This window comes from Macrosteles quadrilineatus, unplaced genomic scaffold (genome assembly GCF_028750875.1).
Source record: "Macrosteles quadrilineatus isolate MER2022 unplaced genomic scaffold, UCM_ALF_1.0 Scaffold_8__2_contigs__length_117827958, whole genome shotgun sequence".
In the NCBI taxonomy this organism is placed as follows: domain Eukaryota; kingdom Metazoa; phylum Arthropoda; class Insecta; order Hemiptera; family Cicadellidae; genus Macrosteles; species Macrosteles quadrilineatus.
Window position 1 is genome coordinate 61,396,542 of NW_026542601.1, and position 27,709 is coordinate 61,424,250.

General features: G+C 35.1%; 1 protein-coding gene and 1 long non-coding RNA gene across 2 annotated transcripts in view; one reads left to right on the forward strand and one right to left on the reverse strand.

The window, feature by feature from the left end:
* Positions 1-27,709, forward strand: part of LOC129001493 (TATA-binding protein-associated factor 172-like) — a 111,957-nt gene that overhangs the window by 43,885 nt on the left and 40,363 nt on the right. The window contains exons 13-22 of the mRNA XM_054428804.1: positions 2,695-2,908; positions 3,593-3,733; positions 4,068-4,209; positions 4,633-4,718; positions 4,898-5,155; positions 6,074-6,240; positions 6,527-6,644; positions 13,227-13,358; positions 14,515-14,637; positions 15,972-16,082. Coding sequence (XP_054284779.1) covers positions 2,695-2,908; positions 3,593-3,733; positions 4,068-4,209; positions 4,633-4,718; positions 4,898-5,155; positions 6,074-6,240; positions 6,527-6,644; positions 13,227-13,358; positions 14,515-14,637; positions 15,972-16,082 — 1,492 coding nt within the window. The remainder of the gene's footprint in view (positions 1-2,694; positions 2,909-3,592; positions 3,734-4,067; positions 4,210-4,632; positions 4,719-4,897; positions 5,156-6,073; positions 6,241-6,526; positions 6,645-13,226; positions 13,359-14,514; positions 14,638-15,971; positions 16,083-27,709) is intronic.
* On the reverse strand, positions 17,347-26,238 carry LOC129001496 (uncharacterized). Its single transcript, XR_008491467.1, has 2 exons — positions 26,198-26,238; positions 17,347-17,569 (listed from the first exon to the last, which is right to left on the reverse strand). It is a non-coding gene; the product is annotated as an uncharacterized LOC129001496 (long non-coding RNA).

Here is a 27,709-nt window from a genome sequence, read left to right on the forward strand (position 1 = left end):
CATTTCTTCCGTTTCTGTTTTGGGACATGCACATAGGATTCTGTACCAAACGGTCGAAAATGTTCAATTGGTGCTGGTCCTTTTCCATACCAAAGTTCATAAGGTGTACCTTCTGTACTTGTTGGTCCTGTCCGATTGATCACATGACACGCCGTATTCATTGCCTCTGCCCATAAGCTCTTTGGCAATCTCTTTGAATACAACATGCTTCTTGCTGATTCAACTAACGTGCGCATTTCACGTTCAATAGAACCATTTTCTTCTGGTGTATAAGGCATAACAGTTCTCATAGTGATGCCTCGTTTAGCAAGCAATTTCTTCACTGCAAAATTATTAAACTCAGTCCCACCATCACTCATAAACGTTTTTACCACATGTCCAGCAGTTTGACATTCATTCAAGTATGTCTCAATACAGTCTGTAACCTCCGTCTTATTTTTGATGAAAAATACTCTTCTGAATTTAGTAAAGTAGTCTTTGAAAACCAGGCAGTAGCGACTTCCTCCTAGAGAAACGTTTTCCATAGGACCACAGAGATCTCCACTTACTATTTCTCCTGCAATTGTTGGCTTTACAGTCCGAGAATGGTATGTAGCTCTGTGTTGCTTGCCTAGTACGCAACCTTCACAAAATTCATCTTCTACCTTGACATGTATTCCTCTGCTTTTAAGAGTTTTTAACACATGTGTCTTATTTTGATGAGCCAGAGATTCATGCCACTCTTGGACAGTTTTCAGTTTACTACTACACGCTGTTTTAGCTTCTGCATGCGGCAACAGAACATCCATTTCAACTTCATAGAGTCCATTTACACAATGTCCATACAGCTGTGCAACGTTATTCTTCATGAAGACACATTTTTCTTTAGTTACTTTGAAACTAAATCCTTTCTTCACTGTTGTGCTGACTGACATCAGGTTCCTTCCTAGCTTGGGAACGTACCATACATTCTCTAAAGTTGTGATGTATCGGTTCTTACCAATATTCACACTTACTCGAATACTTCCCTCTCCAACTGCCTCAATATCATCACCATTTCCCACAGTGACGTTAATTGGTGAAGTAAACCTCTGATATGTGTGAAAGAAGTCCCTCCGGAAACACATATGCTGCGATGCTCCAGAGTCTGCAATAAAGTTGTCTTTCTTGTGCTCCTTTGCTACAAAACACAAGAATGGACCACTGTTACATTTTCTAGGCTCAGTCTTGTTCTTGTCTTCTTTTTCTGATTTCTTTGGACACTGACTAGCATAGTGTGGTCCCTTACAAATAAAACACTTTATTTTCTTCTTTATAGAATGCTTTTTGCCTTCTGAGAATGAACTTGTGCTATTTCTACTAACCTGTAAGGCTTGTCCATTATCAGAATTCATAGACCTAGGTAGCCTGGACTCAATCAGACGAATTCTCTCTATTAGCAAATCAACACTTCTGTCTTTCACTGGTATGCTTTCCCATACACTCTTGAACTCAAAAAATTCTTTAGGTAGTGTACTCATAATCCTTGACATCAACACAAGTTCTGGCAGTTCTGAAGCTTTATGCTTTTTAAGTTCATCATTCACTTCTCTGAAGTTTAACTGCAATCTTGAGATATATTTGATCAAATCTTCTCCATCAGTTATACTAGATGTAAAGAACTGTTCCATTGTTCTATCTAGTCTCTGACTTGATGATTGTTCATATATACTCAACAGCTTCTGCCACATTTCATGTGCACTATCACAAGTAGCTGTTAATTCTACATGTGAATCGTCTAGAGCATTTACAATAAGTACCTGAGCTAAGGTGTCACCTTTCTTAAAATCCTTAAGCTTCTGCTCCTCTGTTTCTTCAGGCCTTGTCCTTTCACCAGTAATCAGATCACTAATTCCATGATGTCTCAAAACTAATTCCATCTGGCGCTTCCACCTTCTCCATGATTGAGAATTGCTTAGTTTTTCAACATTCACTCTTAAATCCATTCTTTTAATATTTTCTGTAGCCCATAACCAAATAAAAACAATAAAAGTTGGATAAAGAAATTAGTATTATTTTATTTAACAAAGCCCATGTTATGAGTAGAATGAGAATCAATTGTCATTCTTTAATAATAAACAACACATGTTTTTAAAGAATATTAATACCAACTCAACTCACAGGCTCTCAGGTTTCAAAAATCTTTTTAATTTAAACAATTCTAATTTAAGATTTGGTAATGCTACTGTATTTTTATTCCTAGTATTGTATAGTTGTAGATAAAGATATCCAGGACTACGATACTAGGAATAAAAATAAAGTAGTTTTACTAAATCATAAATTAGAATTGTTTAAGAAAAAAACTTCATACAACGGTATTAAATTCCTAAATCACATTCCAGATCACATAATACACACATAACCGAGTTGCAATTTACCAGATTGCAGGGTCATAAAATTAAGGACGTTAGTTTTTGTGCAACTTACTGAAACCTTGTGATCCTGAGTTTGCAGGACTTAACTGTGCAAAAATAAGCTAGAAGCACAAGATTATTCTATTTTTTATACATTTATTTCTCTTTTCAGTCCTATAACCATTCAGAATTCATCTTTTATCACTAAAATATTTTTGATAAATCTACACTTTTGATTTTTGAATTTGACTTATCAATTGCATCTATCTTTCTAACTTCTCATAAGTCATTGAATATAATTTTGAATTTATCCGTCATGCAGTGCGGAGGAGTGTGTGGTCGCGCGGCTATGGCCATTCCTTTCGCACAGCTCATCGTCTGTACGTCGCGCGACACTGCAGACTCTGCTGACACTGACAGCTGCTGAGGAGAGAGTAGCCTCGTGGAGCTCAGCACTGCTGACTGAGGCACTAAGGAATGTGTATCAACGTGCTCTGATAGAACCTGTACAGGAGACACAGGCTCTGGTGGAGCGGGTTAGTTGATTGGGGTGATGTTTTTACCGTTTGCAACCCAAAAGACAATTTTAGATGTCGCAAATTGGTCAGGTGGCCAGCTTTACTAGTCCCCGTGATCTGTTGCACAACAGTTTGGATATTATTTTTCACATAGGTTTTCCCTACCACTCAGGTGGCCAATGACACTGTCTAACTAAAAAAAATCAATTCAAAAACAAAAACAAAATTCACATCTTTCATTACAAGAAGAAAAGAATTTGTGTAGTCTGCAGTGTGTTGATACAGTAGAACCTCGATAACAAGACCCTCGATAACAAGTCACCCTTGATAACATAGGTCATTTTAAAATCCTCTTGAAATTATTTTACCCCTGATCACATGTTATTGCAAACCTCGATAAGAAGTCAACCTTGATAACAAGTCTTATTTTATAATTCCTATGAGAGTCTTGTTATCAAGGTTCTAAGTGTACATTTTTTTAAACTATAGAAAGTTAAATATAAATTATATTCATGCACAAAATAGAGTGTCAAAATTAGTGTTTTTAGATCTAAGTCGTGTACTGATGTATTTTTTACTCCATTCTGAGTGACAAAGAACTCTTTCCCACACTCAAGACTCTGGGTTTGTGGGTAAACATTTCCATTGAAAATCCTGTAACTATTTTGGGTGTTTGTTTGTACAATAGCTGTGTTTCTCTAGGTATGGAACAATCTGGTGCACAACAGTCAGTTGAGTTCGCTGCTTGTTGCAGTCTGTCCCTTTGTCAGTTGTTGGCTGTGTCTCGCCATGCAGCCTGCCAAAATGCACTTTGAACCTTCCGCTCTCATACAAACAAGATCTGTAAGTCTCTTCAGTGATTTCCTCGGCGCTTAAGTAACATTTTGAGAATTAAAAACTAATTTAAGGTGTAGCCCAATATTTTAAAGCAAGTATCAAAGCAATATTTACTGTTCAAAGTAATTTTCATATTTTAGTAATGAGCATCCAGGAGCTCAATGTTGCAGGCTTATTAGTCTGCTTTTTAAACTGCAAAATATGCTTAGACCAAACAGTTGCAAAATGTTTAATGTTTTTTATGTTGACAGCAACAGCAAACTATACAGTCAATGTTACAACATTTGATACATCAGACTTTACAAATATCGGCTGATGTTCAATGTACTTGTGTTGACAGGAGGTGAAAGGCAAGCGTAACATAGAGAAGGAGCAGGTGGCAAGTGAGCTGAAGGTGTATCTAGGTGGCAGTGAGACTACACCAGCTGCTACACGGGAACAGAACGTCATGAGGTGCAGGTGTATGGCGGCCAGGATGTTAGGTAGTTAGACCGTAGAGTTACTTATTGTCTGTTATTGGTCACCAGTAAGTCGCATTTCAATTTGTCTAAATACTAATGAAGTAGCATTTACTGTGGTGAAATATACAATCCAATAGTAAACACAATAAATTTTTATAACAACATTAATCAGTACCCCATTTTCTGTCGTAAAACCAGCGGACATGGCTTACAAGTGAGAAAAATAGCAATTGTCTTTAACTTCAGATTATTTTTTCTAGCATGGGGAAGCTCTGAAACATAAGTGTTAAAAGCAGCTGTTTTTCTATTGTATGATATACAAATGCTTGTCCATTTGTGCCCTAACTTGCACCTTTCTGCTAATGATAAAGTCTTTTGTTTGGACCCTAATAGTGGTTTAATGTACTCTTAACCAATTACAAAACCAAATCTTTATCTGTCCAGGTTTGCTGTCATGTTACATAGTGAAGCCAGCGCCAGGCATTGTTTACACACCTGAAATAGAAACACCAATCGAGTGCTACGTTAAGGTAAATTTCTCATTCTTCAAGATTATCTTATACCCTGGGTAAGACAAACCGTTACTAGCTAATAAGCTTGACCTAGACATTTGTTCCAATGTGTTAATACTTCCATCAATGCAACAGTTTATTAAAATCCTTTATAAACAATAATTATATTTTAAATAAACCTGTTAATGTTTGTACAGGTCCTCCTAGTCTACCTCAACTCCAAGTCGGCTGTACAGAGGTTGGTGACGGGGCTAGTGATTGCGGAGTGGGGCAGACTCGCTCCTCCTGAGCCACCTCCCTCTGTGCTCTCCTCTCGGCTGCATGCTTGTCTCGCGGAAGCAGTATATTATGATGAGATTGCGCTCGGGTTTACTCGACTGCTGCAAGACACAAGGGATTTTATCGCAACCTTAAAACACTATAAGTTGCCGTTCCATAGCGAACAGTACGGAAAGGTAGGTTTACTAAGATGGTGAGATGTTTTATTTCAAATTTGAACCTAGTTTTGGTAAATTAACTGGATAGTGTATAGACCCAGAAACACACGAGAAAGGACATTGCTAGAAGAATAAAAGAAGAAAGGAAAAACCTATGAAGAGGTCAAAAGGAATCAGTAAACAAGAGTCAGGTAGACAGAAAAAGTCCAGGTTCTATACTCCAGGAGGGTTCAATGGTCTAGTTGAGTCTAGTTTTGTGGTACAGTTGAACCTCTATTAGACGAATTTCAAGGGGTACGGGAAGAATTCGTACTATAGAGGTATTCTTAATAAAGAGGGTCGTTTTATCGAGGTTTAATGCTGCTGTTATTCTTCTTATAGAGGTTTCTCCTTGCTCCAAGGTTTCTCCAAACAATGACTGAGGAAGGAGGAGGGATGGGTGGGGGTTTCATGTTGAGACAAGCTTCTGTTTGTTTTGAAAACTACGTACTATGGAGGTTAAGATTGTGATAAATTCGTCTTATAGAGGTCACGTTCGTCTTGTAGAGGTTTTGTGCTAAGAATATTCGTTGTATAGAGGTTAATCAGTCCTAGCCCATGTCACAAACAAATTCGTCTTATGGAGGTTTTTAACTTAATTACTACCTTGTATAGAGGTGTCTTTAGCATTGACCTATATGAAAGTGTCAAGGGGATTAAAAAAATTCGTCTTATCGAGGAATTCGTTTTATTGAGGTTCGTACAAACGAGGTTCAACTGTAGTAGTTTTTTGTAAATAATTTAAGGGTTTTTATTTGGTAAATGTTCACTCATTTCTAGCCCTGGTGTGAGTTAAACTCAAAACTTGCTAAATATTTTTATTTTGATCACATTTTTTCCAATATTCCAAGATAAGAGATATAAGAGAAAGATTTTAAAGAGATATTTTATGCCCAGGTGCTGACTCTAGATCAGATACAACAGTTGGCAGGGCCTGTGGCATCTCAGCTGCTGACCTCCAACAAACTGAAGCCCAAAGTCGCAGAGAGTCTGGAGGAGCGACGCAGAGTCATACAAGGAGCTGTCAGTCAAACTGCCTCCGACCAACAGCTGTTGACTGTCTCGTAAGTTGTTGTTACTGTTTGTCTAAACTAGGTAAATGTCAGTCTACCTTCAACTCACAACTTTGACAGTTAGCTGCATTAACATAACTAATTGTTAGCTCCAATGTGCTGCATCATAAGATAGTAGGGTAGAGAGTTTGTTTTTTTATAAAGGCTTAAATGAAGCTGTTTAGTGTAATTGTATGAAAATAATATCTTGATGGTTCACTCTAACCACTTCTTTTCCGGCTGACAATATTTAGCTACAACTTTACAGCTACCATTGATCATTATGTTTGTTGTACAGGACGCAGGCTGCTCTTGTTGGAGCTGTGTTGATGTTGAGATGTCTTCCTGAGAAGTTGACACTCATAATTAAACCTCTGATGGACTCTGTGAAACGTGAGAAGAATGAGATACTCCAGGTATTGTAGGCTATGTTGTTCAGCCCCATGCTACGAGTGTACACTGCACAAACAGTAATATTAACGGCAAACTTTACAATGTCATTTAAAAATATTGTTGAATAGTAAATATTTTGTGTCAGTAATTTTTCTACTAAGTTGTCTCGCACTATTAATTTCCCACCAAATGTTCATATTTTAATTTTATAGTGAATAATGTACAGTCAGTATTTTATGACCCTTTACCTAGTTAAAAGAGGGAGGATAAAAGTTATTAACTCAATTCACGATTAAGAATACAAAGTGCCAAAGGTTTAAAAAAAATAGTGATTGGGTGCATCCATTTTACTAGTGATATTACATACTCGTTATCTAGCTCACGTTTTATTGAGGGTTTGCATTGCAGGCATTTTTGGTGTGGCCTGCAGTTGGCAAGAGAATGGTAAGGGATCGGTTTGGGACAGAAATAATTTTTAATTCTCGAGATATTTGCTTTAATAACTTTAATATTTCCCCCTTCTGTCCATCTTTTTTCGTGTCATAACCGCCAAGTTAAAAGACCATTCCTATATTTGTTTTATACAGGGTGTTGAAAATGTCTGGAACCAACATTATATCTGGTGAGTGGTTAAAGAAAAACAACTGATATTTTGTATACGGATATACTATGGTTTTACCTATCTTTTGGTGCCTTATGAAATTTTTTACCACTTATAGGGAACGTCCCGTAGAGGATGCAGTAAAAAGTTTTAATGGAAGCCTATGGTAAATGATACATCATTTTAAATGCCAATTTTTTCTGAGTAAGGAGCCACAAGTTTCATCTCAAAAGGACCATCCTAGCAAAAATGGCGACGGTTTGAAATTTAAAAACCCACTTATAGGGAACGTCCTGTGGAGGATGCAGTAAAATGTTTTAATGGAAGCCTATGGTAAATGATACATCATTTTAAAGGCCATTTTTTTCTGAGTAAGGAGCCACAAGTTTCATCTCAAAAGGACCACCCTAGCAAAAATGGCGACTGTTTTAAATTTAAAATTCAATTATTTTCAAAAACTTCAAACAGTCACCATTTTCGCTAGGGTGGTCCTTTTGAGATGAAACTTGTGGCTCCTTACTCAGAAAAAAATGGCCTTTTAAATGATGTATCATTTACCATAGGCTTCCATTAAAACTTTTTACTGCATCCTCCACAGGACGTTCCCTATAAGTGGTAAAAAATGTCATAAGGCACCAAAAGATAGGTAAAACCATAGTATATCCGTACACAAAATATCATTTGTTTTTCTTTAACCACTCACCAGATATAATGCTGGTTCCAGACATTTTCAACACCCTGTATAGTTTAATTTATTCTTTATGAAATTTATAAAATCGTCTTCAGAAACATATTTTAATCTTGTATTGAAATATTGTTTTTACTAAATTTTACTTTAGTCTCACTTTGGAACCTGATACACATTATAGTGTTTCAAGTAACGAGTAAGACAAGTAGTTTAATCAAATTGGCCAGGATGGAAAACTCATCAGACCTACAGAGTCGTTACGTTACAAAAGCTAGGTAAAATTCTCAAAACACATTTACGAGAGCGAGGATGATATAGCTCAACTTGAGCATCTGCAGAATTTCGTTAGCACTTCTAGAGCTCTGAGCCTTCAATAAAACTACAAAATTAGTAAGTTAAAACTGCAGACCCTTGGTTTGAACTAATTTGTATTCAACCCCTGGATTTTGCTACACACAGGAAAGCTTTCTTGAAATGTCTATTTATTATTGTTGGCTGGCTCTTTAAGAGATTTACAAAATTCCTTTGGTTGTTATCTTAGCCCACATTGAACTCTATTTCTTAATAAAGATTATTCCTAACTTGTTTTATTTATTTGTCTGATGAGGTAAGTCTTAATTTTAATCTTATAATAGGTGAATTACTTAAAAGAATAAATAGGTTTAGTAAGTTACAATATAAGATTTATTAAGAGAATTACAAATATATTTGTTGAATTCTATGGGACTAACAATGGTAACTTACAAAATGGCGGGGCTTCCAAAAGCGGATAAAAAGATTCTAGGCTTTAGTTACATGTGTTTGTTTCTTCAATTATAAGTGATAATTTAATAATTATAACTATAAATAAATATAAATTAAGCTCTTTAATCTCAGGAAGGGGTGGTCGTGCCGGTTCGAATCGTATATTAGGCTTTAACTTACAAATACAGATAATTTAAGTTAATTGTTGCTCTGAAATAGACTAAGTCTATTATGATATTGTAATATATCAATGTCCAAAGAAAGATGCCGAATGATTTCATTGAAATTAATGTAATAAAATAAGATTTGAGGATTAAATTTAGACTAACGGTTCAATTTGAAGTACAGTATGTAGATCTTGATGAACTTAAGTTATTATTAGGCCTATTAGGCTAAGCTGGTTTAAAATTTCCAATGAACATTTGTCATTAGTTAGTTATAACAAGATGGATGAAATCAGTGCCGCATTTCCCTAACGGCGGACACGGCAGTTGCCGGGGGCCTCAGCCAAAGAGGGGGCCTCACTTGGGGCCTGAAATTTTTTTTCTTGGTCGCGACCGCGGGAGATGAGCGATGATGATGGTGATAACTGCACGGCCGCGGGAGATGTTTATGATTTTGCCGCTATCGCGTAAGACGACGATCACGATTTCGTGACCGTGGGAGACGATGATGATGTCTACTTGGCCGCGGAAGATATTAATGATTTTGCCGCTATCGTGCAAGATGACGATCACATTTTCAAGACCGCGGGAGACGGAGATGACATTTACACGGCCGCGTGAGATATTCCTGATTTTGCCGCTATCGTGTGAGACAACAATCATGTTTTTGTGACCGCGGGAGACAATGATGATGTCTATTTCACCGTGGCCACATGTTTTGATCAAGATTCCACCCCGATCGGAGGAGACAAAGATGACGTCTCAGCGCCCGCGCAAGATGCTAACTATTTCTCCACGGCCATCGCGTTAATGATTTCACCGTGACCGGAGAAGACAAAGATGTCCCACCGATCGCACAAGATGTTCACCATTTCTCAGCTGCTGCATGAGTCGTTCATGTTCCGCCATGATTAGAGAAGACTTAGACAAAGTCTCAGCGCCCGCGCAAAAAATTAATAGACTTATTTATTTGCTAGTCTCCTAGGCCTTTATGTTTATTAGATTGTTGGAAACAAAAGGTTAATTCATCAAGTTGAAGCAATACCACGCACACATACCTCTATTCGAAGAATCAGAATATAAAGAGCTGCCGGGGGCCTCATAGATTCTAAATACGGCCCAGCGGATGATGGTTACCAATTTGGAGTCTCGTGTCTTTCCACCTTTATACCACAAGCAGTAAATAAATTTAGGGCTCTGGATTTAAATTTGGTACTTTTCTAGGCACTTGTCCGTAATACTTTTGGTACTAAGCAATTTAAAAATTAGACCACACTTTTGAATTAGGCACAATGTCCTAACATTGTAAAGAGTTGGCAGGATTTGGGGAGAGGCAATGGTTGAAGCTCTGGAAGTCACATGTCCATTGTTGAAAGGTACAGCTGGTGAATTCACATAAATAACACTTGCCACAGTAATTTTGATTTTCTTTGGACTAATAAAAAAAAAAAAAATACTATATTTAAGATTTTTGTTATATTGCAATTTTCTTACAATGATATATTATTCTAAGTAAATTTGATTATTGTTGGTTTTTGATTTTATTTGGACTAATAAAAAAAAATACTATATTTAAGATTTTTGTTATATTGCAATTTTCTTACAATGATATATTATTCTAAGTAAATTTTATTATTGTTGGTTTTTGATAAGTACAAGAAAGATATTGCGATAATTGACATAAACATTATACAGTAGAGTCCCGATAATCCGAACTTCGGTAATCCGAAAGTCCGCTTAATCCGAAAACGTGTTTTTTTTTTTTTTTTTTTTTTTTGGAAAAAAGGATATTCAAAAAAATGTTAAAAGTGAAAAACGGTTAGCTTTATTAATAGAAAAAACAGTGAATAATAGAATGGCAAGTAGCCTACTTTTCAAATGTATAGTACAGTAAAGACAGTGTTTGAAACTTACATATAGTGTTGAACTGAATGTCTTAAGTTGGTTTAAAAAAGTCTGTTACAATTTTGTTGACGAAGATTAGAGGATCTCTCTTTAGAAGCATAATGACGCCAACGCCTTAGAAACAATGTATCGGCTGGGGTCGAGACGGACTGTTGTTCAACGTAACGTAGCGCTAGATCAAAGGCAGCCGCCGCGTCCGAGTGGGATACTCTCTGCTCGCTGCCGTCGTCAGCTTCGCCTTCACTCTCGTCTGAGATGTTTTCTGGTTCCCTCAAAACCCTTTCAACGATCTGCTGATCGCTTAAAACTTCATGATCATTGTCGTCAGCTTGTAACCACTCATTCACGTCATTTGCATTAGTGTCCTCACACCCAGGAATGTTTTGTAACAGCTCCTGCACCTGCACAACATTGTTTCTTTCTTCATGTTGATTCAAGTTGTCCTCAAAAGTTAGGCTTGGCCACAGTTTACTCCAAGATTTTTTCAACAGTTGTTCACTTGTAGATTCCCATGCTTCTGCTACCCAATAAATGACGTCTTTAATGTTTACCATCTTGAGCTTTTGAAGCAACGAGAGCGTTTCGTCCTGATCTTCCAGTATTCTTCTCAACAACTTTTTCCTATATGAGAGCTTCACATGCTGTAGTACATGTTGATCCATTGGCTGGATCAAAGGGGTCACATTCGGTGGTAAAAACACGGCCCTTATATCTCCACTTATTAATTCGTCGTCTGACGGGTGAGAGGTTGCATTGTCGAGAAAAAGTAATGCTCGAACCGGTAAGCCATTTTCGTTACAAAATCGAGTGACTTCGGGAACAAAGTGGTCGTTAAACCATCCCTTAAATAGTGCTGAGGTCATCCAAGCATTTTTGGAGTTTTTGTAGACGACAGGCAATGCATTTATATTTAGGTTTTTAAATGCCCTTGGTTTTGCTGCTTTGCCGATAACCATTAAAGGGAGTTTATGATTTCCTGCAGCATTACTACAGGCCAAAACTGTCAATCTTTCCTTGCTTATTTTTAAACCAGGTGCACTTATTTCTTCTTTAGAAGCCAGACTTTTTTTAGGCAATGCCTTAAAATTAAGCCCAGTTTCATCAGCATTGTAAATTTGCTGCGGTGAATAGTTTCCTTCAGCAATCAGTTCAGCAAATGTATCTGAAACGTATTCGGTTGCAGCAGCCTCATTTGACGATAGACGTTCACCCGTAATGGCTAATTGTCGTATGCCGTGACGCTTCTTAAAACGATCAAGCCAACCTGTGCTAGCAGAAAAAGATGTGTCTCCGTTCAATAATTCATTTAGCTGTAGAGCTTTTTCTTTGATCAAGGGTCCACTAATCGGGGTACCTTTTTCTCTCTCTTGAGAAAACCAAACAAACAAAGCACTGTCGAGGTTCTCCAGTGGTGTTGTTTTCGCTGTATGGCGGGATTTTGTACACTTACTTGTGGAAGCAATACAAAACTGTTCTATTTTCAAACGGTTTTTCTTCCAGTCGGTGATCGTAGCATTCCCCACACCAAACTCAACAGCCAATTTTGACGCACTTTCACCATTGTCCAATCGTTTTAACACTTCAAGTTTGTCTTGCAATGTAACCGAAGTATGTTTACGTTTTGAAGCCATTTCTTCACCACACTCACAACCTCAAAAGATAACGTTACAAAGTGTACATAAATGTACGCGCTGCCACCTATCGGGGAAAGCTGAAACTACTGTACTGTACTACAGTAGCACCATCGCGTAACGCCGGTAATGCAGACACGAAAAGTGACCCAGTACGTGCTGCCACCTATCGGGGAAAGTTGGAACTACTAGCACCATCGTGTAACGCCATTAATGCAGACACATAAAGTGACCCAGTACGTGCTGTCACCTATCGGAAAAAGCCGAAACTGCTAGCACTGTTGTGTTACGACACTTAGTTGCACTTCGTCAAAGTATTATGTAATATCCGAGCAGCTGGGCGGGATAGACTCGTTGTTAGTAGGCCAGTGGGCAATCTTAAACGTTGTATTTCATAGTTACGTGCATTTTAGTAAAAATTTCGCTTAATCCGAAATATTCGGTAATCCGAAATGGGTCCAGTCCCAACCATTTCGGACTATCGGGACTCTACTGTAGTTGTAACATAAAATAAAGGATGATATTTCTGTGGTCTGATAGGATATTATATAACATTTAACAAATTGCATAAAATAACACATTTTAACAAGGAGAAACATTTTAAATAATTCATAACACTTTATTAGGGGCATTAAAAAACATTATAGGAGAAAACACGCAAAATAATAGAGAAATTAATATTAATGATGAATGAATGACATGTAATATTAAAATTTTATCGGCTTCTTCTGAGCACTCCGAGGAAATTTGAGTGTGGCTGGTTTTACGGATAGGCCTAGCCTGTTCTGAGAACACAATTTTATTTCCTGTTTGGAATTTATGTCTCTGTAACTTTTAATTACCGGTAGAGTAATTTAATTTTGTTGTTTCAGAATCTTTCTGCTACTCATTTGGCCCATCTAGTCAAGATGTGTGTTGACAGAACGCCATGTCCCAACACCAAGATAATCACCAACCTCTGTATCCTTCTCAGATCTGATCCTGAGTTTACACCTAGGGTGGGGGTGAGTAGTGGTCAATAGTCAATAGTCAACAGTCAATAGTCAATCCTTTATTTTCAAATAACATTAAATTCTTACATAACATAAAATCCATTAAAGCTGACATACAGGTGGAATTGTAATGAAGTACTAAAATCCAAACCTAAGGACTAAAAAGACTCTTTATATTAAATTACTAAAATTAAGTCAACACATCATTCATAAAGAAGTTAACATTGTAATATGTCTTGTCTAATAATTTAGACACTTTTTTATGAATTTGTCTATTGTTTCTATGGGTTCTATACGTTCTGGTAATTTGTTATAATTTTTTTCCCAAAGTGGAGTTACTGTATTATATTTTCTGAAACTCGGGGTCATATAGTCATGATGTGTGTTGACAGAATATGGTTTCTCTTTTCTATAAAACTGTTCAAATTAAACTCAATGGAATTTGAGGGAATTTTTTTGCATTCAACAATATGATTGTAATATGTTTTTCATTGATTTTCACTACAGTTTTATCAGTTTCATGCAAACTAAGCCTACCGTAGTGAACATTGGACATTGGTTCAGCAATTATAAAATCAATGGGTCACTGCTTCACTTGGTTTTCACTCATCTTTCCTTTCCCTTTCCTTTTTTATGTACACATAGAAATATAGCAATCAATTTAAATCCGTATTTTTGTCCTGTTTTAACGTAAGAATAAAACATACTAAATTGGGCTAGTGGTACCGTACTGAACTTAAAACATTCTGATTCCAAGATAGTGGACAAAGTTTTATTTACTGCCTGGATAGCCATTGCAGAGCTTTAGAATGGCTTGTAAAATTTATCTTGATTACCTACCGTCTAGAAGAAAAACACCATTTCCATCCAACTTAGTAACCATGAAATTGTTTTCCATGTAGTTATACTTTACTTTAATTTGTATTACTTAATACAAATAAAATAATATAAAACTAGCCGACCCGTGCGAAGCATTCACACTGAATCCTTCTCAAATCCCACTTATTGAGGTACACAACATATAGTTAATTCTGCGTAGTAAGTGCATCGTTCATTTAGGTATGGGTCCTTACTTCAGGAATAGATGGGGGTTTACATTTTAGATAATTAACCTTTTGAAAACATAATGTTCTTTTGTTCATATTTCAACGTGTTTTAACGATTTTAGGAACCTGAGAGTATTACTGGTGCTGACAGTGGAGTTGAAAGCTCTTCTAGCAGTAGAACCAACACACCTACAGTCAACAGTGACAAATTCAATGGGATTCTGACATTACAGAACCAGCAGAAGGTTGGTAGTACACTTTACTGATAGGTACATCCTTAGTATCTTGATAATATTTCTTGATGGAATAATAATTTATGGCCGAAACTTGTTGTAGTAGGTACTATTTCTTATATTTACTTAAGTCCAGAGATCTTAATAGTTATTGTGTTAAAGGTAATTGAATATATTGATGAAACTAGAGTGTTGCCTTATCTATTTAAAATACTTCAGGATTTGAGTGACTTTGATGCTTACAAAAAACTTGAATGCAAGTTGGGATAGTAGCACGTTAACATCAAAATTATTTACATGATTCAATATGAGTATGGCTGTACAAATTAATCTAGTCTAGTGGTACAGCACAGAGCTTCGGTCCTGAGGTGCTCGGGTTCAAATCCTGCCAATCACTATTAGCTTGAACCATGTGATAATGCCTGTTGGCATAGCCTGAAGTAATGTGAAGAACGGTTCTGAGCTAGAGACTAAAAAAAAACCTTTATCAACCTACCTTAAAGATGGTGTACCCAAATGTTTTAATATCCTCTTTTAGCGAATTTCCCATATAGGGAATAAGCTATTACCGTAGGTCTCATGGTAAGACCTAGACCCGGGACCGATTTACTTTTTCATTTTGAGGTCCCCATAGGCCAAAAACACCATCCGTTCAAATTCATATATATATATATATTTATATATGTGTCCGTTAGCGCGATAACTCGAGCAAAAATGATCCAATATTGATGAAATTTAGTACAAACGTGTAAACCTATGTTTATTCGAACGAGTTCGTGAACCAGCATAATCAGACTATGGCAACAGGGGTTTATGGGGTAAAAATTGATTTTTCCCATTTTTGACCCTAAAAACTTTTAATTTCTAAATTTCTCTCCATTTTGAAGAGCTTAAAAAAACAAATAATTTAGTATATTGAAGTGTTTTTGAATGTTCATTGACTACGGAGAAAATTTAAAAAATTGTAAATTTAAAATTCCCATGTTATTCTTATGGAGAATAAATAAACTGTTGTAGTTTGCTTGTTTATGGATATATTTTAATCAAATTTGGCAATTTGGTTTATTTCATACTAAGCTATCAACATTTCAAAAAAAAAAAAAAAAAAAAAAAAAAACACACCTCAATATCTTCCCTGTAGCATCAAACCTAACTACTCACTAAAATTAATGTTATTTAAATAGGAAATCTGAAAATTTATAGGGAATATTTTAGTAGAAATCAAGCCGGGTAAATGGAAATTTGCTTAGTATGCAGGTTTGCTGCGACGGGGGTATTTTTATTATGCAGTTAAGGTAAAACATAGTTTCTCATATCAGTTGAAACAAGTGTATATGTGTTCTCAGAATGCTGAGAGAGCTGTGTTCAAGAGAGCCAACTCGACGGGAGGCAGAGGTCCAGGTCGACCTCCCACCACTGACATACCGTTGGAGGAACTGTTTGCTATGGATGACGAGGTAAGGGCTTTATTTGGCACAGTAATGAGAATGGAGTACTTGTCCATGTCTCTGATCCAAAATCCACATCCTCAATTCACCGTCCAATTCTAGTTGGTGGCTTTCTGCCTCAAATATCGGTAGTTGAGATGTTTATCCCAAATTGGTAAAAAAAATCACTAAATAATTCAGTTTTAAAAGACGAGCAATTCATCATATTAGATTGGTGTTGCAAATCTTTCGGTTTCTACGCTTGATGAGCTAAATACAGAATGTTATTTCTTTTTCATCTGTAAGTATAGTAAAATGACCAAACTTCAAGGCTTGTCCAGAAAGAAAGTACCGTTTTAGAAAAAATCATATAGATTATTGTGTTTTTCAACAGAATGTATTACTACAAGAAAGAGGATATATTTAAAAACCTTTATCAACCTACCTTAAAGATGGTGTACCCAAATGTTAAATTCAGTTTTAAAAGACGAGCAATTCATCATATTAGATTGGTGTTGCAAATCTTTCGGTTTCTACGCTTGATGAGCTAAATACAGAATGTTATTTCTTTTTCATCTGTAATTTAACTATTTTCTACATAGTTTTCACCATTGTTTAGACATTTCTCGTAGCGAGGAACAAACTTTTCAATACCCTCTTCATAGAAAGATGCCGCCTATTATGAATAACTGTTCTTAGTAATCAGCTGATGCATTTATTTACTTTTCGTTTGTATTAGAGATTTGTTTACCTTTTCAGCTATGGAATTTAAGTTTATTAAAGCCTTATTTTCTAAAAAGGTTCAGTCATTCTCATTCACAACAAATTTAATAAACTTAAATTTATTAAGATAATCAAAATCAAAATGGAAAGGCTTATAAAACCAGACAGGTTTGATATAAATCCTGAAAATCCTTCTGCAAGTAGAGCATTCAAACAATGGTTCAGGACACTTGAAAATTTCATATCTGACTCGGAAGTTACTGAGGAAACTTAACGTGTTGATTAATTTTCTTTCTTACAATGTCTACGAGTACATTTCTAAATATTCCACGTTGAAGTCAGCAGTTGAAATTTTGCAAACTATTTATCCACTTGACCGCGGGAGTATTTATTTATTAACCCTCTGAGTAATAATAAAATTACTTAATACAATGGTAACTTTAATAAATTGTAGTAATGCTAATACAATTTCCAGTTCCATTTCGTAACTTATTTTGTTTGTTAGTTATTTTTATCATCCAGTAGGTATAACTAACAGCGTAACTGTTGGGTTAAATAAAGGTTCCAATCATTCTCAAAAGAGTTCATTGTTCTTTAATAACACTATTTAGCTATACTACAGTTCTTTGTTAAATACAGCATATTAGAAAATAAAAGGTCTGGTGCTTTATAGGTTGAATGTTATTTTGATTTGTTTCTCGATATTACTATTTCAGTTGTTCTTATGATCACTCTTGGACCTCCTCCTCCTCCTCCTCCACTACCACCTCCTCCACCACCTCCTCTTCCTCCACCTAAAACAGTGCATTCTCCGCTAGTCATAAACTAAAAGTAAATTAATAGAAGTAGTCATAAATGGGCCTTAAAAGTCTCATCAAGCTATTCCGTTTTTCCAATTCACCGTTTTTTTATATTTTAAAAACTGTAAGTGATAGTTGATGGAAATTGTAGAATTACACTAAATGATATTCAAAATATAAAATAACCATTTTATTGACTTCTTAAACACATCAACCTAAACAGAATATTTACTAACAAACTTAATAATAATAAATCAGCTGATGTATTAATTACTTATACATTTAACTATCTAACACTTTTCCCCTCTTTCTTTTTACACAGATTCAACAGCTCCCATTCTTGGTCTCATCTGGTATGCATGTTTCCTTTTCATAACACCTCCACAAAGTACATCATATGAGTACAGTCCATTTTTATTTTTAACTTTTCCAGCTAAGAGTCTTTCCATATATCTTTGGAAAATACCTGGACCAGATGATATTCCAAAAGGTAAACGTTTGTATCTATAGTAACGACTAATAAGCATCTAGACTGCCAGTGCAACTCCTAGGATCGTAGGATCGTGGATCAGATCGAAAAACCCCCCACCACCGCTCAGTGCCAATGGCGTGACGTCAACCATTACTGCAACGATACAGAACTGAGTCATGAGCCTTTGTGGTGTAGTGGATAGCGTGTCGGGCTGATAATTTGAAGGTGCCGGGTTCGAATCCCACCGGGAGCACTAACTTTTTGTCAACAATTTTTTTCATATCAGCAAGTTTGGTTGGTTTGGTTAGGTTATGACAGTTTAATTTTATAATTAAAAGATTGTAAAATTGAATTTGATTTGAGACATTTATAATTTTATTTTTAGAACAGAGCTATTTTTCTATTAGTAAACCTTCATTCGAGTTTATCATTATCAGCAAGTTTGGTTAGTTTTGTTAGGTTATGATAGTTTAATTATATTTAATTCAAATTTAATCTACAAATTATAAGTTTTGACAGCGACAGTGATACAGATAACAATTTTCCGCGAACAGTTAGATAAGCTATGCTGATGCGCCGGTATGATTCGGAAGCGTACGACATGGTGCGGTGGTGGGGGGTGATCTACTGATCTGATCCACGATCCTCGGGCTCGGAGTTGCACTGGCAGTCTAGACGCTAGTGTAACCACTATGCGTTGCTATTACTAAATACTTTCGTTGTTCTTCTGCAACCTCCATTTGTAGGTATGCATCTCGTAGGTCTATCTTGGAAAACTCTTGTCCACCTGCAACTTTGTTTGTTAGTTCCTCAAATGTCGGAATAATTGCATTTTCTGGGACCAAATTTTGATTCAAAGTGACTCGGAAATCTCCACAAATTCTTAATGAACCATCATTCTTCTCTGCATTAACTGTTGGGGTAGCCCAGGGAATAGGTGTAGCAGCAGGATCTACCTCTTCAATGATATCCTCATTTACAAGTCTTGTATCATATTGAAGGCTAATATCCATGGTAAACCAAAACGCGGGTTCTCATTTCCATTAACTACTGCTACTTTTAATCTACGTGTCTCATCACCTACTGAAACACTGACATAACATTCACCAAGTATATCTAAAATATTGTTTCCATATGCCACATATTTTGGATTAGTCTTATCAAGTTTTGGTGAACCAATTTTTTCCCAAAGAGGCTTACCTATCATTGAGGCCCAAGCTCCAGAGTCAAATCCCATGTTTGTAGCTACCTTATTTAACTTTAAATGAATACGTGCTTTACAAATATGTCTTCTTCCCTTTTTAACATCGTTTATCCTCATATCCTGTGAGTCCGATTCAGATTCTTCATCTTTTGACTTTTCATGCAAAGTATTCACTCGTTTTTGACGACATACCTTTGCAAAATGTCCTATTTTTTTTACAATTCAAACACTTTTGTTGATAGGCTGGACATTTACCAAATTCATGTTTTGTTCCACATCTACTACATGGATGATTTGTCTTTTCATTGTATTTCACTTCTCTTTTAAACTCCTTATCGTTTCTTCTTACTTGTGATACTTCTAACTCTTTATCATTATTCTTGAATATCTCATGACGAGCTCTTTCCGTTGAAGTGGCCAGTTCAAAAACATCTTCAGATGTTAACTTGTCACCATTTTCTTTTACCCCATCAGGCCATCGTTGTCTAATTTCTACTTCAAACTCTGGAAAACTTATGCCTCCAGCAAATCTATCTCTTATTATTTCATCAAACTTGTTCTCATACTTACAAAAATCTGCTAAATATTTCAAACGTATTACAAATTCTGAAAGGCTTTCACTATTTTCTCTGATACTTTTTCAAATTCCATTCTAGCTGAAAATATAGTTTTACTAGCTTTGTACTTGACCTGAAACCATTAACTAGTTCTGCCCACGTAGCCTGATGTACTTTTAAAGGCAGCAGAAAGTTTGAAACTTTTCTTAATGGTGTAGGACCCACATAGGCAAGCAAAAGATCCCTTCGAGCATTCTCTGCTCTCTGAGAATCTTCTCCCAATCCTTTTACCTTGCATAACAATAGAAAATGTGCTTCATTATCATCCATAATTGTCATTGTTCAATCATTCATAATTGAAGAATTATATTAAGGAACACAAGAAGAGATACAAAAATATGATAGAACTTAAGAAAAAAACCCATTTTGACAATAAAATTAGAAATTCTACCAATGTTAACAAAACTGTTTGGAAAATTGTGAACACTGAAACAAAAAGTAAAAAAGAAAGATGTCATAGTAATATTTCACTCAAACATAACGGCAAAAAAATAGAAGAACCATATGCTGTCGCAAACATCTTAAATGATAATTTTGCTGAGATGGTTGACAAAAATGTTTTACCAAAATTAAAGAAAACCCAACAACATTCTGATCAAAGTATTTTAAACATAAAATTTAGGTGTCAAACCATCGATGAATCAATTTTGACATCCATAATTGATTCAATAAAACCTAAATGGTCATCCGGTTATGATGAAATTCCAATCAAAATTATTAAAGAATCAAAATCTGTTTTGTTAAAGCCACTTTTACATGTGATTAATACATCACTAATAACAGGCGTTTTTCCCGCTCAACTAAAAATATCAAAAATAATTCCAGTATATAAAAAAGGTGATAAAAAAGATCCGCAAAACTATAGACCATTGGCAATTCAACCTGCTCTATCAAAGCTATTTGAAAAAAGTTTACTTTTTCAACTAGTAGATTATTTTGAAAATAACCACTTATTAGATCAAGAACAGCATGGATATAGAAAAAATAAATCTACTACTACAGCTCTAATTTCTTATATTGAAAATGTATTACATAAGTTGGATGAGGACAATTATGTTGTTGGCGCCTTTTTAGATATGTCTAAGGCTTTTGATAGCGTGAATCATTTAAAGTTACTGCAAAAACTCAGAGCATATGGAATTAGTGGTAAAGAACTGGACTGGATAAAATCTTATTTAGAGGGCCGCCAACAGTTTGTTAACATTGGGTATTTAGATGGAAATAAGATGTACAATGTTAGATCTAATGTTAGGGAAGTTAAGTATTCTGTTCCTCAGGGATCTGTGTTGGGTCCATTCCTGTTCCTGTGCTACTTGGGAGGGATGCCAAAACATTTATCTGAACGGGTAGAAAACAATGCCCTCTGCTTGTATGCAGATGACATAAGTATGTCTATACATGAAAAGAATATTGAACTTCTTGAAATAAAAATGAAAGATTCGCTCAAAATAATTGGAGATTACCTAAATGAAAAAAACCTTTTACTTAATGAAAACAAAACAACCTTTATCAAATTTGAATGTAAAAAGTCTGGCGAAAAGATATTTGAAAATTTTGCATGTGAAACCAAATTTTTAGGTCTAACCTTGGACAGTACACTAAAGTGGACCTCACATGTCAATAAAATATGTAATAAAATTAGCTCCGGTATTTTTACTTTAAGACGACTATATCCCCTTTGCAGTAAAGAAATTTTGCGTGTGGTTTATTATTCAAATATACACTCCCATATTGCTTATGGCATTGAAATTTATGGTGGAACGAATAAATATAACTTAAATGAAATTTTACATTTACAAAAAGAGGCCATAAGGTGCATCCTTAATTTAAATGAAAATGAATCATGTAAAAATCGTTTCAAAGAATTAGAATTCTTTACAGTTTACAGCCTCTACATATATAAGACTATATTATATGTTAAAAGCCGGGAGTCGCAACTGCAAAGACAGCAAGATGTACATACTTACAATACTAGACACAAACAAAATTTTATAATTAAAAAGCATAAAAAAGAAAAATTTAAAGAAAGCCCTGATTATATTGGGGTTAAATTTTTTCATTCCCTCCCTTGTAGCATCAGAAATGAGGAAAACGGAAATAAGTTCAAAAAAAGGCTTAAGAATTTTCTAATTAGTGGAGAGTTTTATAATTTTGAAGAATTTACTGCACTATGTTCAAATATGTAAATAAACATGTAAATATGTAAAAAAAATAAAATGGATCAGGAAAATGGTTTTAGTATTAGTTATAGTTTAAGATTAAGACGCATTCATGTACACATTGTTGTATGTTTGAATAAAGATTTATTTGACTTGACTTGACTTGACTTGATCCCACCTATTAGACTCATCATAGCTTTGACATTTGAACTTCTCTATCTTTGATTGTAATGCGTCTTCTTTAGTTTCATACTTATCTTCTTCATTGAAATAACTATTTCTTCTTTTGGTTCGTTTACTCATCGTCGCCAATGTAGACACCACAATGTTACACTAAATGATATTCAAAATATAAAAGAACCATTTTATTTACTTCTTAAACACATCAACCTAAACAGAATATTTACTAACAAACTTAATAATAATAAATCAGCTGATGTATTAATTACTTATACCAAAGATACATTTAACTATCTAACAGTTTGTCTATTTTTGAGGAATAATTTTGCAGTGGTCACTGGAGACAATAATGACTTTGCAATCAGGGGATACCATAATAATGTCTTCATAATCACGGGAGAAGATAATGATGTCTTTGTGATCATGGGAGATAATCTCAATTTGCCATGATTGCAGGATACGATGATAATATCTTCGCAATGGCCAAGTATGCTCAAGATTAAGCTGTGATCACGGAAGACAATTAGGATGTTTTCTCAATCGCGAGGGATGTTTTCTCAATTTTGCCACGATCGTTAGAGACAACGATGATGTCCTTACCATTGCAGAGCACATTAGAGATGTTCAAAATTTTGCTGCAATCACTGATTGAACTGATAAATGATCATGGTGAATACACACTCCAGTAAATTTGTTTAGTACTAAAGCTAATATTGCTTTTCTGCTGGCAACCATCCATGACATGCACTAAAACACAATATAGTTGTATTTTTTAATACCCCTGTCGCAGCAAACCTGTAGACTAAGCGAATTTCCATCTACCTGACTAGATTTTTACCTAAATATTCCCTTATTAAAATTTTCATATTTCCTATTTAAGGCCTGTTCACACCGGCGTAGCTAGACGTCTGCAGACGTATTCGGTGTATTAATACGTCGCCCGTGCACTGTTCACACCGCAGCTACGTCTGACAGCTGCCTAGCCGGTGAGCCGGCTGTTGCTTTTTTTTTAAACTATATTATTTTATACTTGTCAATTTTTTTTATTTTAATTAGTGTTTCTTGAATTTCAGTTAAGATTGCCACGGTTGAATTGCAGCTTTTTTTTGTACCCTGAAAAGTCTGTTGATTAATGTGTTAATGTTGACAAATATGTTTCACTTTAATTTTAGGCCGTTTATAGTAGACTATAAGATTTGCGCTATATTTGCGCTATATGCGCAATATAAAAAAATATTACCAGAAAACATTCAATAATTTTGCTTATCCATAAGGATTACATAATAAAATAGTCTATGGTGTAAGAAAGATGCAGGCCTATGTCTAGAAATAATTCATTAATGTTTCATAAATGTCAGCCCAATGTATGAACCATAATAAACCATATTAAGAGAAACATAGTTTTTGATAAGACTTGCAAGCATAAACAAAAAAAAATTATTGGACATCAGGTACTCGTATGATGAAGTATTATTTTTTTGATCATATAAAGTTGTCTTAAGATTGTTTTGTTATACCGGTAGTCTAATTTTAATGTGATAGATTAATGCGAAAGATTTTTTAAGTGATAGTGAATTTTTGTGTTTTAGTCCAAAATTTACTACTTATAAATTAATTATGTGGTGGAGGGAGGGTGTCGGTGACAGCCCCCCGGTGTGCTAGTGCGCATGCGCGTATCCGGCTATGCGAGCTACGCGTAGCTAGCCGGCATAGCGGCAGCGCCGTAGCTTCCGTAGCTCACGTACGCCGGTGTGAACACTCACTATGAACTACATTAAGAGCTATGTCAGCTATGTATTTTGAAAAAGTATAAATACGTCTGGCTACGCCGGTGTGAACAGTCCTTTAAATCCTTTTTTTTTTGTAATGAGTCCTACTTAGGTTTGCTGACACAGGGAAGGTAAAAAGGTGTGTTTTTTCATTTATTAAAATTTTGATTATACTCTAATATGAGCTATGTCTGTTTGTCTGTCTGTCTTTCTGTAATATATGTCTTTGAAATCCAGGATTTTGACTAAATTTTGCAAATAGTGACTTATAGCCCTAAAAACTTCACCGGACACATTCAAATCAAAATAATATATAATGTAGCAGAAGTATTAAAAATATTTGTTGAAATTGGTGATGTGTCGATACCAAAATTTATCGATTCTTCATACCGATACCTAAAATCCTATTCTCAATACCAATACCATTTTTAAATAGTTTTACCAAGTTTTCTGAATGGATTGGTTATACTACAACAACCCCTGGTCTTTATGTATTTCTATTAAGTATTTTTGAGATAGGCTAGGGTGTTTTTCAAGTAAAGAAATGTATGCAGCAATAAAACATTTTAACTAGCCAATTTCCAAGTGTAAACCCTTTTTTTCACATCAAATAACTAGGTACCATATTTAAGGTACTGAACTATAAGGGTGATCAACTCAAGGAGGCCACCATTGGGATATCGGAAACGGTAAGAATTAGAGAAAACTTTAAATGGGGGACATTCCTTTACTTTTTGTGGCAGTTAAAAAAATGATTTTATTTTTTAAAAATTCAGCCGCCATTTTCCAAAATGTCAGCCAACTTTGAAATTTCTTATGCAACACCCTGTATTTTATCATGTTTTCGGATAGATCATGCAATTTAAAAACTTTTTTATTCTTGACATTTTTTCGATAAACCCACTTGTTTAGGAGTTACAGCCTATGGAAAAATGACTTCCGGTGTACATTTTACATCATGTAGCTCCAAAAAAAGTAGGTTTTAAGCGAAAATGCGGAGAGAAAATAAGTCAAATAAGTCTTAAAAATGCATCCACATTCCAAAAAGTCCATAAAATTTGTTTAAATATTAATTCTATTATTTAAAAATGGCGGCCATTTTCCAAAATGGCGGTAAACTTGAAAAGTGGAAAAATGTGTATTTTATGGTCTTAATGGAATGTGGATGCAATTTTAAGACTTATTTGACTTATTTACACTTCGCATTTTCGCTAAAAACCTATTTTTTTGGGAGCTACATGATGTAAAATGGACACCGGAAGTCATTTTTCCATAGGCTGTAACTCCTAAACAAGTGGGTTTATCGAAAAAATGTCAAGAATAAAAAAGTTTTTAAATTGCATGATCTATCCGAAAACATGATAAAATACAGGGTGTTGCATAAGAAATTTCAAAGTTGGCTGACATTTTGGAAAATGGCGGCTGAATTTTTAAAAAATAAAATCATTTTTTTAACTGCCACAAAAAGTAAAGGAATGTCCCCCATTTAAAGTTTTCTCTAATTCTTACCGTTTCCGATATCCCAATGGTGGCCTCCTTGAGTTGATCACCCTGTATAGAGGTGTGCCAGCCAAACTCAAAGCAATATCGTGATAATTGTCGTATTCTGGGATCACTGCAAAATCCGAAATATCTTTCTCAATTACTGAAACATCATCACTGTTTGTCACCGTCACAGCAAGATCATGAACATCATTCACGGTCGTGTAGATGTCATCATCGCAGCAAAATCATGAACTCCCTCGTTCACGGAAACGTCTTCGTCGTCATCTGCGATCGTGGTAAAATCATGAACATCTCTTGCGGCCATGTAGACGTCATCTTCGACTCCCGGTATCGCAGTAACATCATTGTTGTCGTCCACGATCGCAATCTCGTCAAAGTCATCAACATGCTATGAGGTTTTAAAATTTTTCACAAATTGTTTATTTTGATTTTTACTCTTAAAACATGGAAGTACTCAATTTTCATTAAAGTCATGTAGAGCTTAAAAAACCATTTTTTTTATATTAAAGTGTTGTACAATTAAAGGAACATGGAAAATTTCAAGAAACTGCACATCTAAAAGTCCGATGTTATTCTTATGGAAAGTAAACTGTTGTAATTTACTTGTTATGATATTTAGATAAAATTTGAAATATTTAATTATTGCATACGATACAGACTATTAATATTTTCCAAAAAACAACAAAGTTTCTGTAGGCCCATACAGTTCTCTTACCTCTTGGAACTACAATATTACCACGGCTCCCTTCTGCTCTGTCACCACCACCTCTACCTCCACCACCTCTACCTCCATTATTTCTGCCTCCACTCATACTGAAACAAATATAAATACTGTAGCTTATTCCCCATGTAGGATATTCAATAAAATGAAACTAAGACCATACAAATGGGAAAAAACCATACAGTTAAGTAATTAATTGGATAAGATCAAGAACAATTTGAGCAGTTTTAACATGTTCACTGCGGCAAGTGATGGCCGACCGCTGCTGGGAGGGCGACAGCTAAAGTGCACATTTATAATATTAGTAAGATTAGTAAGGTGATAAGATATAGGGCTAAAGGAATACTAAAATGCATTTATATATTACCTGGAAATGTACCTTTGCTAATCACTAATGTATAGTAGCAATTATAAAAGTTGGTTTAGGAATTGAGGAATGATAGCATAGGTGAATAAGTTTGCTAAGGTATTGCCAAATAAAAAGATACAATCATATCTAATCTTCTTGGTTTCTCATTTGTGCAAATAGCACTGTCAAGTATCAAATAGATTGAATCGGCAGACTAGCCCAATTTATTGCTTTTCAACCAATAGATAACAATTTATAACTCATCAACTTGAGCTGTTTCGAATTTGTATAACTCATCAACTTGAGCTGTTTCTAATTTCCTGCACTCAGCATGTACAATACAGTGGTATAGTGGAGCATTCCCACTGTTGTTTTTTCCAACACAGTAGGCCTACACTCTCGATTATCCGAGGTTGTTTTAGGACTAAATACGTTTTTATTTGGGAAACAATAATTACGTTTTTAGGAAAGTTTCTGTTGAAAGTAAAGTAAAAATAGCAAGTAATTTGTGGTTTCTTAAAATAAATACTTTAAATAATGATTATAGGTATTATTTTAACGTACAAATTATCCTCAGTAACCTATAAAATGAAATTCCACTCACAGTAAGTTTTACTAGGATGGCCGCTAACCATTGGTAAGCAGAACACCAACAAAAGCAATGACATTTCTGCTCTGGCATTTAGGCTTGTATCGCCTTTTGTCAGTGTTTGTCATTACAATGTTTTAATATTGACATGATTGTGAAAAGTATAGTTCAAGTCAAACTCAAACATAAATTAATTGTATATTTTAAATCTATAGAGATCACCCTTATTTTGTTTTCATTTATTTTATCCTGTAAAGTGTTGACTTAGCATCATTTAATAATATGTATGCTTCTGTATTTAAAGTTTTCCAAGACAATTTAAGAAGTGTTAAGCGGTTTGATTTATGGTTTTCCTCAATAACACTGCCTTATTAAAAAAAAAATATTTCCATAAAAATACCATTCATTGATCATTTTGTTTTCACTTTTAAATTATATAAAGTATTTGACTTCTTAATGGGATACCATAACCCCTAACCTCAAAATCTAAGAGACGTCTGTGTAATACGAGATTCTCGGTAACCGAGGTAGTGTCAGTCTCAACATTGTTTAATCGGAAGAGTACTGT